Source organism: Sinocyclocheilus grahami, unplaced genomic scaffold, assembly GCF_001515645.1.
Source record: "Sinocyclocheilus grahami isolate Dianchi unplaced genomic scaffold, SAMN03320097.WGS_v1.1 scaffold1065.1, whole genome shotgun sequence".
NCBI lineage: Eukaryota > Metazoa > Chordata > Actinopteri > Cypriniformes > Cyprinidae > Sinocyclocheilus > Sinocyclocheilus grahami.
The window spans coordinates 15,421-31,107 of record NW_015506244.1 but is presented as its reverse complement, the minus strand read 5'-3'; the positions used below and the strand labels follow the sequence as shown (position 1 = coordinate 31,107).

At 38.7% G+C, this 15,687-nt stretch overlaps 1 protein-coding gene across 1 annotated transcript in view; it reads left to right on the top strand.

Annotated features, from left to right (window-relative positions):
* Window positions 1-745: 745 nt before the first annotated feature.
* LOC107566260 (protein brambleberry) overlaps window positions 746-15,687 on the top strand; it is a gene marked incomplete at its 3' end in the record, with an annotated part of 28,732 nt that continues 13,790 nt past the window's right edge. Inside the window, exons 1-4 of the mRNA XM_016251651.1 lie at window positions 746-832; window positions 3,146-3,398; window positions 10,907-11,035; window positions 11,717-11,902. Of these exons, the coding sequence (XP_016107137.1) occupies window positions 3,165-3,398; window positions 10,907-11,035; window positions 11,717-11,902 (549 nt within the window). The remainder of the gene's footprint in view (window positions 833-3,145; window positions 3,399-10,906; window positions 11,036-11,716; window positions 11,903-15,687) is intronic.

Sequence of the window (15,687 nt, the reverse complement as noted above, 5' to 3'; positions counted from 1 at the left end):
ACACTCAAAACAATCAACACTCGTACACTCAAAACAATCAACACTCGTACACTCAAAACAATCAACACTCGTACACTCAAAACAATCAACACTCGTACACTCAAAACAATCAACACCCGTACACTCAAAACATAACTCTCTCCGCTGGGGTTCGTTATATAGTTACAACGTATTCTTACATAATTAACGAGTATAAACACGACAATAAATAGGTTTTTATTTACAATCTCTCACTTCCAAGTGTTACAAAACACCAGGGTTGCCATGTTTTCACAACAAAACCCACCCAATTGCTGCTCAAAACTAGCCCAATCGTGTTTTGAGGGGGATCCCCAATTAAAAATCTCCTGGGGGTAAAATACAGTTTTTTTTGCGGGGATCCCTGGTAAAAGTAGCATATCAGGGGCTAAATATAGTGTTAATGATGTGGCTTCAACCTGCAGATATGAAAAACAACTTCTTCTTCTTTTTTCTTGGCTTTTGCAACTTGTAATTATGGTATATCGCCACCTACTGTACAGGAGTGTGTAAAGAGACTTGGCAGGTACCTTAAATGAAAAAATGCAACAACCAGCAGCAACAGTGTTAAAGTAGCACAATTCCGCGGGAAAACCGCGGACTTGGCAACACTGCAAAACACACAGGTCTCATAAAATCTCGCGCCTGTTGTAACCAGCAAATCTCGCAGTGTTTCTGTGGCACTCCGCTGCCGCTGATTGGCTGCTGTGAGTCCATTTAAACAGTTGAATCCTCACAGGAGGGTTTAGATAAGTGCTGATGGATTGAGCTCAGCTGAAGTTTTTATAAAGAAAACTCTGTAGCGCATATCGAGGTGAGTGCAGTGGATGTGTTGATACGGACGTTCAATGCAATCGTTAAATCATAGATTTGTATATATACACATATGTACAAATATATTTGTATATGCATGTCTAATTTTATATAACGTGCATGTCTGAATAAAATGCAGATTTGTAACTGTCCAGTTGAGATGATGAGTAAGATCTGATCTAAGGTTTTGATTCACTGATCCGATAGCCCAGACATGTTTCAGAGGCAGACCTCACATTACTAAGTTATCTAGCTTAACAGCAGGCCCAGCGTGTGCTGAGAGACTGTTCCTTCTTTACAGTAATAAGTCTCTGTAAGTGAAGTGTGTAATTGTTTTTCTACCATTTATATATTTATTTTTATTAAGTGTTTTTTCTCATTTAGAATGATTTTTAACGAGATTCATTTATTTATGACACAGTGACACCGTTTTCTCTGTATGTATTTATTTTATGAGTTCCTCGCTTATTTATTAAATGATAAAACAGTTTATTTATTTATTTTATTGAAAACAATACAGGTTTCTCTATATGCTTATGTACAGTGCACAGCATAAATGAGTACACCCCCTAAATATAAAAGATGTATTTTCTTAATGATCATTAATGTAATTCATAGAAAGATGGCAACATTTTAATGTATTAAACATATTCTTAATAAAAACAGAGAAATACATGCCATTAATATCTGTAAAATAAGAAACTTAGCCAATTTTTGTTTAAATGAAGGATTGCAGAATTGAGTACAACCTAGATGTAATTCAACCAAGTGTAATATTCTAGAACTTAGTATGTCCTCCAGAACTTAAAGTACTCTGCTCTGACACTTCTTGGCACTGAGTGTACAAGTTCATGACAAATGTTCACATCTGTGCTGTTTAACTCCTGGAGGACGAGCTCCTTGAATGCGCTGGTCTTTAATGGGGAGTGTTTCTCAGCTCGTCTCTACAGAATCCCCCACAGCTGTTCAAGAGCGTTACGATTGAGTGAAATACATGTCCACTGGAGGATTTTCACCTCAGGAGAATGAATACATGTTTAAAAAAAAGCCCAATAATGCAGGGAATGAGGGGATGGTAGCATCTTCAGTTTCAGGTTTTTGTATACATCACACAGCGTTGATTAACACAATTCCCTCACACCTTCAGCACTCATTCATCCCTATAGAAGAACTTCACTACCACTGAACGTCACGCCTCCTCTAGCAACACCAGAACATGTTGGCTGCTGTTAGATCAGAAATGATTCAATTGGTCTCTGGAGACCAGAGTATGGATTCCCAGAAGTCTCTATTTTGTGAATATGGGCCTTGAAAAAAGCTAAATGAGTTTATTGTGCTTTGGCTACAGTCGGTAGTTCTGGTGTGGATAAACAACCATGCATGTCACTTCTGCATGCTGCATCTTACTCCGTGAGATAAAGTGTCACTCTTTTCACAGCTTTTGCCGGCTCTGAGACACTTTCACAGTGTTTCTCCTGCTCTTTTTCTAGCAAAAACTCACTCATCACTAAATGAAAGCTTAAAGTGAAGACCTGATTATTTCAGGGGCTTTTCACAAGTCCATTGTTTTTTAATTTCTGTGGTACTTTGGCTATATTTTCACACTTAAAACAATAATTTGGTATTCCTCTTGTACCATTGTCCTCTTTTATGCTAAGAAAGAAATCTGACAGTTCTCTCTCAAGTGGTTTCATTGTTGTCAGCATTAAGTCGGCGTATGATTCAGTGGGCCATATAACACTTAATTATCAAGAAATTACTTACCTTTAACAGTTTTGGTTCAACATACATACCTGTTGATCAATACTTGCCTTAACCTTAAACCAGATTATTATTTTTTTTAGCTTTATTTAGTAACTTTCAGGAGGGGGTACTCCTTTTTGCAACACAACATTTTATCACTTTGATAAGAAAATGGTATTTTCTTGAATAATTTTAACATTCTTCTCTGGTAACTGATCAAGCAGACTTGCTGGAATATTATATCTATAAAAAACCTTAACATGTCTAAGCAAAGAGTAATTGCTGAATTTAAGTTTCAGAGGGGTGTACTCATTTATGCTGTGCACTGTATATATTTAATGAGTTTTCTCATTTATTTAAATGTTAAAACCGTTTTACATTTATTATTTAAAATCGAGAATGAATGAATTTGTTTATAATTATAAATATAGGATGTTTTTAAATGAACTGCATGCAGCACATATTTAATGTATTTTAAGTTGCTAGCTAGTAGTAAGTGTTTCAGGAGCAACTGAAAATAAGGGACATTTAAGTGCTATGTTTTACACGCTTCCTCATCTTCTGTGTGCAGGCCAGGGTGGTTGCCGAGGATGGGGCTTTGGTTTGTGATGCTGTGGGTGTTGATTGTGCAGTATGGTGAGGTGGATGCTTTCTTTGACTGGCTGAAGAAGCCTGCACCCGCTCCTGCTCCGCCACAGGAATCTATCGCCCCAGTTCTGCTCCATGGAGAGACCCCCGCCTTTGAAATGAGTGTTGTTGACGAGAAGTTTTTGGCTGAAGCAAAGCAGATGGAGCTCAGTCCTCTGGACAGCTGCCATTTCCGAGTAAGCGTAATGTGTATGATATCTTACTTTCAAGAATTTCACAATCAACAATCAGCTTATTATAGGCAATAGAACATCCATGTCAAGCCATTTTTCTGTGCTTAACGCTATATACAATACATATTGCTTCAAAGCAGTTTGTCACCAAATTCAGCAAAACGGAACAAAAAATACAAATCAAGTAAGCAGTGCTCAAAGTACTGTATCCAGAGCTGGGTAAATTACTTAAATTGTAGTCTGTTACCGATTACAAATTACATGATGAAAACTAGCCAGTAACGTAATCTGTTACTCATTTTAGGTCATTTACATTTATTTAGCAGATGCTTTTATCCAAAGCGACTTACAAATGGGAAATACATCAAGTGATTCATTTTAAAGGGCCCATATTGTACACCTTTCTGGAGTTTTATTTGAGGTTTTGATGTCCATAAGAATATATATTTGCGGTATAAGTACCAAAAACCATCTCAATATATTTTTACAGCTCCTCTCTCAGGAGCTCTGCTGAGAACAGGTCGATTTTGGCCTGTCTAATTAATATTCATGAGCCTCTCTTCTGATTGGCCTGTTGTGTTCTGAGTGACGCACGGCCAGGCCAACCACAGGTAACTAGGGTCAGCCGACGTCACAGCGCTAGCTGGAGGCAGCAAAGCAAAGGGGAAACTGGAGGCGCCCATTCAAACCAGCACAGGTTCGGCTACATAAGGAGCTTAAAATATAATCTTGTTGTGCTGTTGGGTGCCAGAATCGACGTATTAGAAATTTGATCGCATATCTGCTGCCACTGCCAGACAAAAAACCGACGACAGCTGTGGTTAAACGCGATAAAACGAGCGGACTGGACAGAAACGATCGTCAAAAATGCTCACGTTTGCAGTACATCATCATGACTAGATAGACACGGTGAGTTTGTCTTTACTATACACGTTAGATGTGATCCACCTCATAGTAACAATCCTGTCAGATCGTCCATCCTCTGAGTGAGAGTGTAACATTACAGGTCGGTCAATCTGATTTTGTGGTTAAAGTTAACATTTTCGACATGTTTCCGTGTTGTTGCTCCGCAATGGCATGGACGCGATGTTGTCTGGGGGTTTGGCTAAAGGAGAGTGGGACTGGGGGCGGTGACTATGGTTCTGATGTCAACTTTTTACGGAAGTCACAATGGTTCGTGAAAAATCACAGCTACTTTAAGCAGGCTGTGTGCATTTGACTGTGGATGTGTTGGACTGTGGATCTGATTTGATGTGTTTTGAAACTTATATGGTAGTTAAATAGCCCCTAGACCTCAATAATCGTGAAAAAAGCCTAATTTAACAAGTTTTGACAATATGGGACCTTTAAAGAGGCAAATAGACACCGGAAGTGCTTGTCCATGTTTCAAGCATTGCTCAAATAAGTGCAAGCTAGACAGAGAAAAATGAAAGGAAATATATATATTTTTTAGGATGAAGTCGGATTGTGACGAAAAAGGTGAGTTTTCAGCTGTCGCTTGAAAAATGTCAGGGGTTCAGTGGATCTCCGGCTTCTGGAGGGGATGTAGATTTGTAGTAGTGAGTGGAAGTAGGCGGGTGCTGAGCCTGAGGCTGTTCTATATGCAAGCATCAATGTCTTGAACTTGATGCGAGCCACCGGTACCCAGTGCAAGGAGATAAAGAGAGGTGTAACATGGGCTCTTTTGGGCTCGTTGATGACCAGTTGTGCCGCTGCATTCTGAATCATTTGTAGAGGTTTGATTGAGCATGAGGGAAGTCCAGCCAGAAGAGCATTGCAGTAGTTCAGCCTAGAGATGACAAGGGCCTGGACAAGAAGTTGTGCAGCATGCTCTGTTTGGAAGGGCCTGATCTTTCTGATGTTGTGTAATGCAAACCTGCAATATCCAGCAGTTTTTGCATTGTGGTCTTTGAAAGTCCGCTGGTCATCAAAAATTACACCAAAATTTCTGACCAAACTTGATGGGGTAATTGTTGAATAAGAACTGATGATTTGGAATCAGCTTTTGCAATCCGCAAGGCTTCCGTGACTGACAGTAGTGCAGTCTCAGTTGAATGGCCACTCCTGAAACCTGACTGGTTAGGGTCCAGTTGGTTGTTCTGTGAAAGAAACAATGATACCTGGTTAAAAGCAACTCGTTCGAGTGTTTTTGCTATGAATGCAAGGAGAGAGACCGGTCTGTAGAGGTCTATAAGAGAAGTGTTTAATGTAGGTTTTTTGAGCAGTGGGGTTACCCGAGCCTGCTTGAATGCAGTGGGGAAGGTGCCTGTGAGGAGAGATGTGTTGAGGGTGTGTGTGAGTGCTGGTAAGAGTGTAGGAGAGATTGCTTGGAGAAGGTGTGAGGGGATTGGGTCTAGAGGGCATGTTGTAGGATGCTGGAGAGAAGTTTGGATACTTCTGCCACCGTGAGGGGACAGAAGGAGAAGGGGGAAGTTTTAGGCGTGGATGCGGTTGGTTTTGTGTGTGTGGAGCTGAGAACTGACTACTGATTGTTCTAGTTTTTTCTGTGAAGAATGTGGTGAAATCATCAGCTGTTTTAGAAGTGGTGGGAGGTGGTGAAGGGGGACAGAGGAGAGAATTTAATGTTTTGAAGAGGTTACGTGTGTCTGTAGCGCTGTTGATCTTTTTGTGAAAATGTGAAGATTTGGCAGTATAGACTTGTGCAGAGAAAGATGAAAGCAAAAACCGATACATACTCGGGTCTGATGGATCTTTTGATTTGCGCCATTTTCTCTCTGCTGCCCTGAGTTTGGGCCGATGCTCACGAAGAACATCAGATAACCAGGGGTCAGAAGGGGCAGCTCGTGCTGGCCTAGGGGAGAGAGGACAAATATCGTCTAGACAAGTTAAAGTAGAGCATAAATTGTCATTTACTGCATTAACATCCAGAAATGAGTATGTGAGGGAAGAGAGGAGGATACTACAGAGGGAAGTTGGGAGGGTGAAAGGGAGTGCAGGTTTCGTCTAAAAGTAACCGGTATAGGGGTTGGTGGCACACAGGTAGGAAGTTGTAGGTTAAATGTAATGAAGAAATGGTCAGAGACGTGTAGGGGTTTTACCAAAATGTTGTCTGCAGTACAATTGCGTGTGTAAATTAAGTCAAGTTGGTTGCCTGATTTGTGAGTGCTTGTAGTGGTAATGCTTTTGGAATCAAATGAAGCTAGGAGTGAATAGAAGTCTGCAGCATAAGGCTTGTCCAGATGAATGTTAAAGTCCCCAAAGACTAAAAGTGGACTGGGAATGAGGACAGCAGCCCATCCAGCTCCTCTAGGAAGGTGCCCAGTTGCCCAGAAGGCAGGTAAATTACCACAACCTGGAGTTTTATAGGAGCTATTACAGTGATGGCATGAGATTCAAATGAGTTATAATTGCATATGGGGGAGTGGGTTGAGTATTTCCAACTGTTAGAAAGGAGCAGACCAGTAGCCCCACCCCTCCCGACCTGACGAGGGGTGTGAGAGAAAGATAAGTTGTTAGACAGAGCAGCTGGGGTTGCGGAGTCTTCTGGATGAATCCAGGTCTCAGTCAAGCCTAATATGCTGAGTGTAGATTGCAAAGAAAAAGCAGAAATGAAGTCAGCTTTGTTGACAGCTGACTGACAATTCCAGAGACCCACAGAAACCGAAAGGGGTGCAATAGAAGATGTACAGATAAGATGCAGGTTAGCAAGATTGCATTGCTGCGAGTGATGTTAGAGCGTTGTTGCGAGACACCCGGAATGTAATGGAAACACATGAGGTGGAAGGGAGATGACCGAAAGGAGTGCGTAAAGGGAAAAGAGTACTTAAGTTCATTGCTTGGTTTAAGTCGCGCAGGTAAAGTAGGTCTTCACACTCGTAGGTCTTCACACGAGGGCTGAACGCTTCCGCCTCAGCTGACAGGCAACAAACAAATACACAGCCACCCAACACTTCAGAGAAAACAGCTGTGGCTGCCTTGTTAAATTAGCACACCCAAAAGCCTATAGCAGGGCAATTGCTCAAATCGAAACCAAAGTTTGCATTTAAAGGGGTCATATGATGCGATTTCAGGTTTTCCTTTCTCTTTGGAGTGTTACAAAGCTGATTGTGCATAAATAAGATCCCTGAAGTTGCAAAGACTAAAGTCTCAAAACCAAGGAGATATTCTTTATCAAAGTTAAGACTCTGCCACGCCCCCCTAAAACAGCTCGTCTTAACACGCCCCCACATATCTACCTCACTATGTGGAAATATTAGCATAATGCTGCCCAAATGTGCACGCAAAGAAAGAAGGCGTGGTTTCAGTAACCGCAGTTAGTGTTGAAGCAGCATGTCAGGGAGACGCTGTGTGTTTCTAGGTGAAAGCAAAAGCACTTTATTTGGCCTTCCGAAAGTAGATGCATTTAGGAATCTTTAAGATTACTTACAACAGAACAGCAATGCATTTTATGGACGACCGTTTCGTGAACCTAGGAGAGGAGGTAGTTCTGACTTTGGTATGACAATCTGGCGCTTCTGAATCAGCTACTGTTTTGTTATTAGTTTAAGTATTTGCTATTGTGTGTGTGTGTGTGTGTGACAGACAGACAGACAGACAGTAGAGTCAGCTGTCTTAACCGTGCCTTGTGTACTGCAAACACATACCAGCTTCATCACTGTGTCTGTCACGCGACTCTGTTCCCCTTTCAGGCTCTGTCTTTACATTTATTTTGAAAGATGAAGCTGGCGATTATGGTAAGGGGCGTTACGTTTTCGACGAGTGCTTGCGGTGTTCGGCCAATCACAGTGCACTGGGTCAGCTGGCCAATCAGAGCAGACTGCGCTTGTCGGAAGGAGGGACTTTGTAGAAAACAAAGCGTTTGAGAGAGGCGGGGCATAGAAGACCTACAATAATGTACAGTGTTTGAAAAATAATGTGTTTTTTGAACATTAAAGCATGTCAACATATTCTGATACACCAAATACACAAAATAATGATCTTTAAAATAGCATCATATGACCCCTTTAAGTGCATGAATGGAGCAATATAAATAATACAAAAAAAGCTCCTTCTAAGCCGACGGCTGTTACTCTAATTACAAATAAAGTGCAATCAAAAATACAATGAAAAATAGCAGTAGAAATATCTAGAGAGCTAGGTAATGTATTCTGAATTTTTTTTAGGTCACTTTTAATTACTTTTTTTTTCTTTTTTTTAAATCAAACTTTTTACATTTACCTTTAAACACATTGCATTGAGAAGAAGGAAAAAAAGCAAAGGGAAAGAAAATATTCAGTTTGATGTCAACATAATAAAATACATTAAACATTACATTACACCAGGGTTTCCCAAACTGGGCTTAATGTAAGAACTGCAGTGGGTCTCTGAGTTTATAAAAAGCTAGTAATAAATAATTCAGTAATAAAAAAAAACCAACTTTTTTTTTTTTTTTAACCTGCCTCAGAGATATTTAATGTAAATATTTTATTTTAAAGAATTTGTCTGACAATTTTTTTTAAATCCCTGCATTATATGAAAATAAAAAGAATAAAAAAAAAAAAATATGAAAACAACTTTGACAATTAAACTTTTAAAGAAAGCGAGAGAGAATCAGGGAGAAATTGTGAATAATTTATTTCCATTGCATTACTATGTAATCATGTATTCCATAAAAAGTAACTGTAGTGTGATCATGAGCATTTTAAAATGTAATGTACTCTTATTACAAGCAGCACTGACTGTAACAGCAGTGTGCAGTATGCAAATGAGGTAAAACCAAGGACACATGCTTTTATTAGGCTACTTCCACCTTTAGGAATCTAATGAAAATAAACTAAGAATCAAATAAATTCCCCATGAAATCAAAATTGAGGTTTTGTGACTTTCTGTATGAATGCATTAGCCTTAAGGATATATATATATATATTAGACTTTTGCTCCAATGTCAAAATCGGCATTTAGAGGATATATGCATTAAAATTACAGTTTCTCTACAACCAATATTTATTCTCTACAAAACAATATTTACTAATTTTTGTGTGCTGAATAGCACAGTGCACTATCAGTGCTGGGTAGATTACTTATTGTATAAGTATACAATTATATATACAAGTATACAATTATATTCTATATTACTTATAGTAGTCTGTTACTGATTCCAAATTACATGTAATACATTTTTTAGGTGATGTAATCGGACTACTTTTTGGTTACTTTTAGATTACTTTTGACCCAACTCGTTTATCGCATTAATTTAAATAGGATAATCTTGTACCGTATTGACATTAATACAAAGAGTAAAAGACTATATATTCTATTTGTATTAATTAACAACATAAAGTGCATTAAACATTGTTACACCAAGGTTTCCCAAACTGGGGTTCATAAATGAACTGCAGGGGGTCTGTGAGTTTAATTAAAAGCTTGTAATTAAATTATAAAAATGGAAATATTTAGTAATTGTATAATAGCATCAATCAAATTTGTGTTTTTTAATGAGTTTGAAAGACAAAAGCCTTTCAACGCTTATGCAATGCATGGTTAAATAACCTACTGATGATAATTCAAATAAAAATGAATGTTCAAAAACACTTCTTAAACCTGAAATGATTTTTGTAAATCCAGTGTTCAAATGCTGTGAATAAATCTGACTAATGACTGATCCCTGTGTGAATCTCCACAAACCTGGAGACTTTCTGAGTGTATATATGCAGTAGGACATTTTAGAAAGGAACATTTAAAAGATGAAGAGGAATTGGGTAGAATCAATAAATTATTAATTTATTACCATTGTGTAAACTATGTAATTATGTAATCCATAAAGTGACTGTAATCTGATTACGAGTATTTTAAAATGTAAATTAAAGGGATAGTTCACCCAAAAATGAAAATGGTCATTGATTACTCTGCCTCATGTCGTTCCAAACCCATAAATCCTTCGTTCATCTTCGGAACACAAATTAAGATATTTGTGATGGAATCCGAGAGCTCTCTGACCCTCCCATAGACAGCAATGCAACTGTAATGTTCCCAGGTCCAGAAACGTAGCAAGGAGATCTGTAAAATAATCCATGTGACGACAGTGGTTCAACCGCAATTATACGAAGCTACGAGAATACTATTTGTGCGCAAAAGGAAAAAAAACAACTACTTTATTCAACAATTTTTCTCCTCCGCATTACCCTGGTGCCATTTTTGGAGAATATCAGCTGGACGTAAACAGCGTATGCTGTTCTGTGTTGGCTGTGTCACGCCGGATCTGTTTCCTACGTTGTTTGTGCTTTTAATTTGAATGAAAACAACACATCCGCGTGACGCCGTGGACACAGAACAGCATACGCTGTTTACGTCTTTAATCTAATTACAAGTACTTAATTTTTGGAATCTGATTACGTAATCCATGTAATCAGTTACTACCCAGCTCTGTGCACTATGTAGAGGATAGTGAACGATTTAAAAGTTTTCCTTTGCAAAACGCTATTGGCCATTTTTATAAAAAGATCAAGTTCATGCAGACTTAAAGCTGTTATTCTGCCCTTAAAGACACATTGCTTGTCGTTGTTTTTTAACAGGTTGTTGCTCAGCTCAAAGCTACTTGCAGCGGCCTGTCAGAGGAGCAGCTGGCCAAACTGGGCGTGGCTTTGTTCAACTGCCAATCGGAGGTGGAGGGCCGCAGGACTTACCCTTGCACTGAAGAAATGGTAGGGTCAATAGCCACAACCTTGCTATTTTATAGGTGCAATATCAGCTAAACCAGTGTTTCTCAACGAGTGTACAACCATAGAAATGACATCAACAACAAAAAACTTAATTCTAAATGTTTTTCTGATGCGAGACTTCTCTTTTAAAAGACCTGCATGAAAGCTGTTGACACTTCTGTCAGATGCAGTGCAAGTAAAGAGATTACTTCACTAAAGCGCAGAAACTACGAACATGCAGCGTGTGAAATAAAAGTTCAGTACCGATAAATCACGTAACTGGTACTGCGTGTGTTAGCTGCGAAGGTTTTGCATGAAGATATGATATTCAGTCTATTATTCGGGAGCAGTTTCCATGTTTCATTAACGGTTCATGTTAGTATTGTATATTCACCATGCTAACTGTTGTTTCCATAACCCAATAATCCAATGTTATTTTCACTTGGTGTCAATTTGTATGTGTTTAAATGACTGTGGTGGCTCATACCAACTTAACTGTATAAATATAAATGGGTCGCGGCTTGATGACCATGGGAAAACATGGGTCCCAAGGCCAAACCAGTTGAGAACCACTGAGCTAAACCGTTTGTGAGTGAAACTCGTCACTGTGCAGGTCAACACGAGTAGTTCTAGTTTTCTAGAATTCACTGTGTCTGATTAAACCAAGTTTCTCTCTCCCTGCAGTCTATAAAAGAGTGCACAGCGGACATGGACTCAGACACGTGGAATGCATATCACATTGTCAGCAACCGAGCGCGATCCGTGTGTTACGCCACGCGCCAGCAGCACTTTCGCAAGCGAGCCGAGCTAACCGTCAATGCCCTGATCTCCACCGCAACTAGCCAGCTGGATGCCATGAAAGACCTAAAGGTGCTTTATAAAGATCTGTTTCATCTCTGTTCTTCCTCTTCTTACTATGCACAATCATGTCATGTTTATTCTAAAGCAGTGGTTCTCATACTTTTTATACAAAGTACCACCTCTATTTGGCTCATTATCACCATAATGACCAACATTAAAATACAGTAGTGTAGTAGGCCTAACTGTTCAGCTATTAGGGGTGGGGATCACCAGAGGCCTCACGATATGATATTATCACGATACAATATTATTGCGATTTTTAAATCTATTGCAATTTATTACCTTTTTCCAACTTCAAATTATGTCCCCAAAGGAAAACTTTGGGTGCACTATGTAGAGGATAGTGAACGATTTAAAAGTTTTCCTTTGCAAAACGCTATTGGCCATTTTTATAAAAAGATCAAGTTCATGCAGACTTAAAGCTGTTATTCTGCCCTTAAAGACACATTGCTTGTCGTTGTTTTTTAACAGGTTGTTGCTCAGCTCAAAGCTACTTGCAGCGGCCTGTCAGAGGAGCAGCTGTCCAAACTGGGCGTGGCTTTGTTCAACTGCCAATCGGAGGTGGAGGGCCGCAGGACTTACCCTTGCACTGAAGAAATGGTAGGGTCAATAGCCACAACCTTGCTATTTTATAGGTGCAATATCAGCTAAACCAGTGTTTCTCAACGAGTGTACAACCATAGAAATGACATCAACAACAAAAAACTTAATTCTAAATGTTTTTCTGATGCGAGACTTCTCTTTTAAAAGACCTGCATGAAAGCTGTTGACACTTCTGTCAGATGCAGTGCAAGTAAAGAGATTACTTCACTAAAGCGCAGAAACTACGAACATGCAGCGTGTGAAATAAAAGTTCAGTACCGATAAATCACGTAACTGGTACTGCGTGTGTTAGCTGCGAAGGTTTTGCATGAAGATATGATATTCAGTCTATTATTCGGGAGCAGTTTCCATGTTTCATTAACGGTTCATGTTAGTATTGTATATTCACCATGCTAACTGTTGTTTCCATAACCCAATAATCCAATGTTATTTTCACTTGGTGTCAATTTGTATGTGTTTAAATGACTGTGGTGGCTCATACCAACTTAACTGTATAAATATAAATGGGTCGCGGCTTGATGACCATGGGAAAACATGGGTCCCAAGGCCAAACCAGTTGAGAACCACTGAGCTAAACCGTTTGTGAGTGAAACTCGTCACTGTGCAGGTCAACACGAGTAGTTCTAGTTTTCTAGAATTCACTGTGTCTGATTAAACCAAGTTTCTCTCTCCCTGCAGTCTATAAAAGAGTGCACAGCGGACATGGACTCAGACACGTGGAATGCATATCACATTGTCAGCAACCGAGCGCGATCCGTGTGTTACGCCACGCGCCAGCAGCACTTTCGCAAGCGAGCCGAGCTAACCGTCAATGCCCTGATCTCCACCGCAACTAGCCAGCTGGATGCCATGAAAGACCTAAAGGTGCTTTATAAAGATCTGTTTCATCTCTGTTCTTCCTCTTCTTACTATGCACAATCATGTCATGTTTATTCTAAAGCAGTGGTTCTCATACTTTTTATACAAAGTACCACCTCTATTTGGCTCATTATCACCATAATGACCAACATTAAAATACAGTAGTGTAGTAGGCCTAACTGTTCAGCTATTAGGGGTGGGGATCACCAGAGGCCTCACGATATGATATTATCACGATACAATATTATTGCGATTTTTAAATCTATTGCAATTTATTACCTTTTTCCAACTTCAAATTATGTCCCCAAAGGAAAACTTTGGCAAAATCTAGCTGTTTTTAACTAAAAAGAAACGTTTCTCACTTCGATTTTATTGCTGCAGTGCAAAATGGGATTGTCAAGCAGACAAACTGACCAACACTTCCATGAAAACCTGTCATAAATGTTGTTTGCACCTGGCAAACTCAACTATTTGTATTAGTCTAGTCTAGTCCACCTTAATTAAATGTAAACTGGTATGCACTGCTGTGCTACTACAGGTATTTTGAACAAACTTTTTTTTGTTCAAGTTGCAAAGTAAATTACTGTTAAATTTCAAATAAAGCATTTATGTAAAACATATACGTTTACATAAACATCCAATTTAAACATGGAAAGGCTTTCCTGATAACTTGCCACCATCTTTATTTCACTAACTTACTGCATGCTGAAGGTGACCCAGCTGACCTCACCAGAAAAAAAAATCAAAACCACCATCTAGTGGACTGTGAAGACATTGATTTTATTATTCTACCAAATAGTACAGGTGCATCTCAATAAATTAGAATGTCGTGGAAAAGTTCATTTATTTCAGTAATTCAACTCAAATTGTGAAACTCGTGTATTAAATAAATTCAGTGCACACAGACTGAAGTAGTTTAAGTCTTTGGTTCTTTTAATTGTGATGATTTTGGCTCACATTTAACAAAAACCCACCAATTCACTATATGATGCGTCTCTGCTGTTGGTTGTAATATTGGTGAAGTAAATCCACACTTTGCTGAAGAAGCGTTAGCAAACTCTTGAGCAGCAACAACAGTTCCATATACTCCGCCATTGTTGTGTATGTTTGGTTGCGCTTGCCTTTTAAAAGCTTGATACTTGGCGTCCGTGTATCGATACAGTATTGCCGCGGAAAATATCGTGATACTGTGCTGTATCGATTTTCCCCCACCTCTATCAGCTACAGCTCTGCACAGTTCAATAACGAGGCAGTTTTATTCCTAATAAGAATATTTATTGTTGTCAGCCATTTTAACATTGTAAATACACTGTTTGAACTGCACTGTGCATACAGGTAAACAAACTTAAATAATAATTCAATTAAAATGTGTTGTACCTAAAAGTTAAATAAAAACTGTACTGTACTTCATTGTAAAAAAAAAAACCTTAGATTAAATTAAAATGTATTGCGTTTTAAAATAATTGTGATTCCTCTGCCTACCACTAGAGTAAGCCTGAGTACCACACTTTGAGAACCACTGTTCTAAAGAAAGGTCATTTGGGTGCTTCATCTCATTCTGAAATCTCACATTATGGGTCACACTGGGCCTCATTTACGAAACGAGCTTACGACAGAAAAGTGGGCGTACAGTCGTTTCTATGCAAAACTTGTAACTTATCAATATGGACGTGAGCGGTGGCTATACGATCAAATCTCACGTCTGGTCTCTGCTCGTGTACGCAAGTTTGAGTTTCCTGATCTTAGTAAGTCTGGCAGAGAATTGTATAATGACAGCATTTTGTTCATTTAGGTTATTTTCCTGACCGACAACCGAAGCTCAGTCGCGGTGTTAATTTTGACAAATTTCGCAAATTTTCATTTAGTTTCAGTCATAGTCTTTTGACTAAAATGCCATTTAGTTTGTCATATTTTAGTCACCTGAATTGTTAGTTTTAGTTGACTAAATCTATAGTAAATTTAGTCGGCTAAAATCTAATGGGTTTAGTTGGTTTAATGTATTTCTCAAAAATTTCCAAACTCATTATATAGGTTTGATATTAAGGTTTTATCATGATAGATAGTCCGATTTGGTGACACACAACATGCCTTTATTAAAATTAAATAAAACCACTTCTCATACAGAACAAGAACATGGTCTTCTTTTTAATGCAATACCAATGGTTATACAGGCTAATTATGCATTCTTTATAGCAACTTGTTAACCATATTCTTCATTCTTTCAAGCAGACATTTAGTTCTATAAATAAATTTAGATTAATCTTTAGGGCTACTAAAGTGATTCAGTCAAAAAGGAGTGAGTGATTTTCTGTCTGTCTTTTTTTTGCTTGATT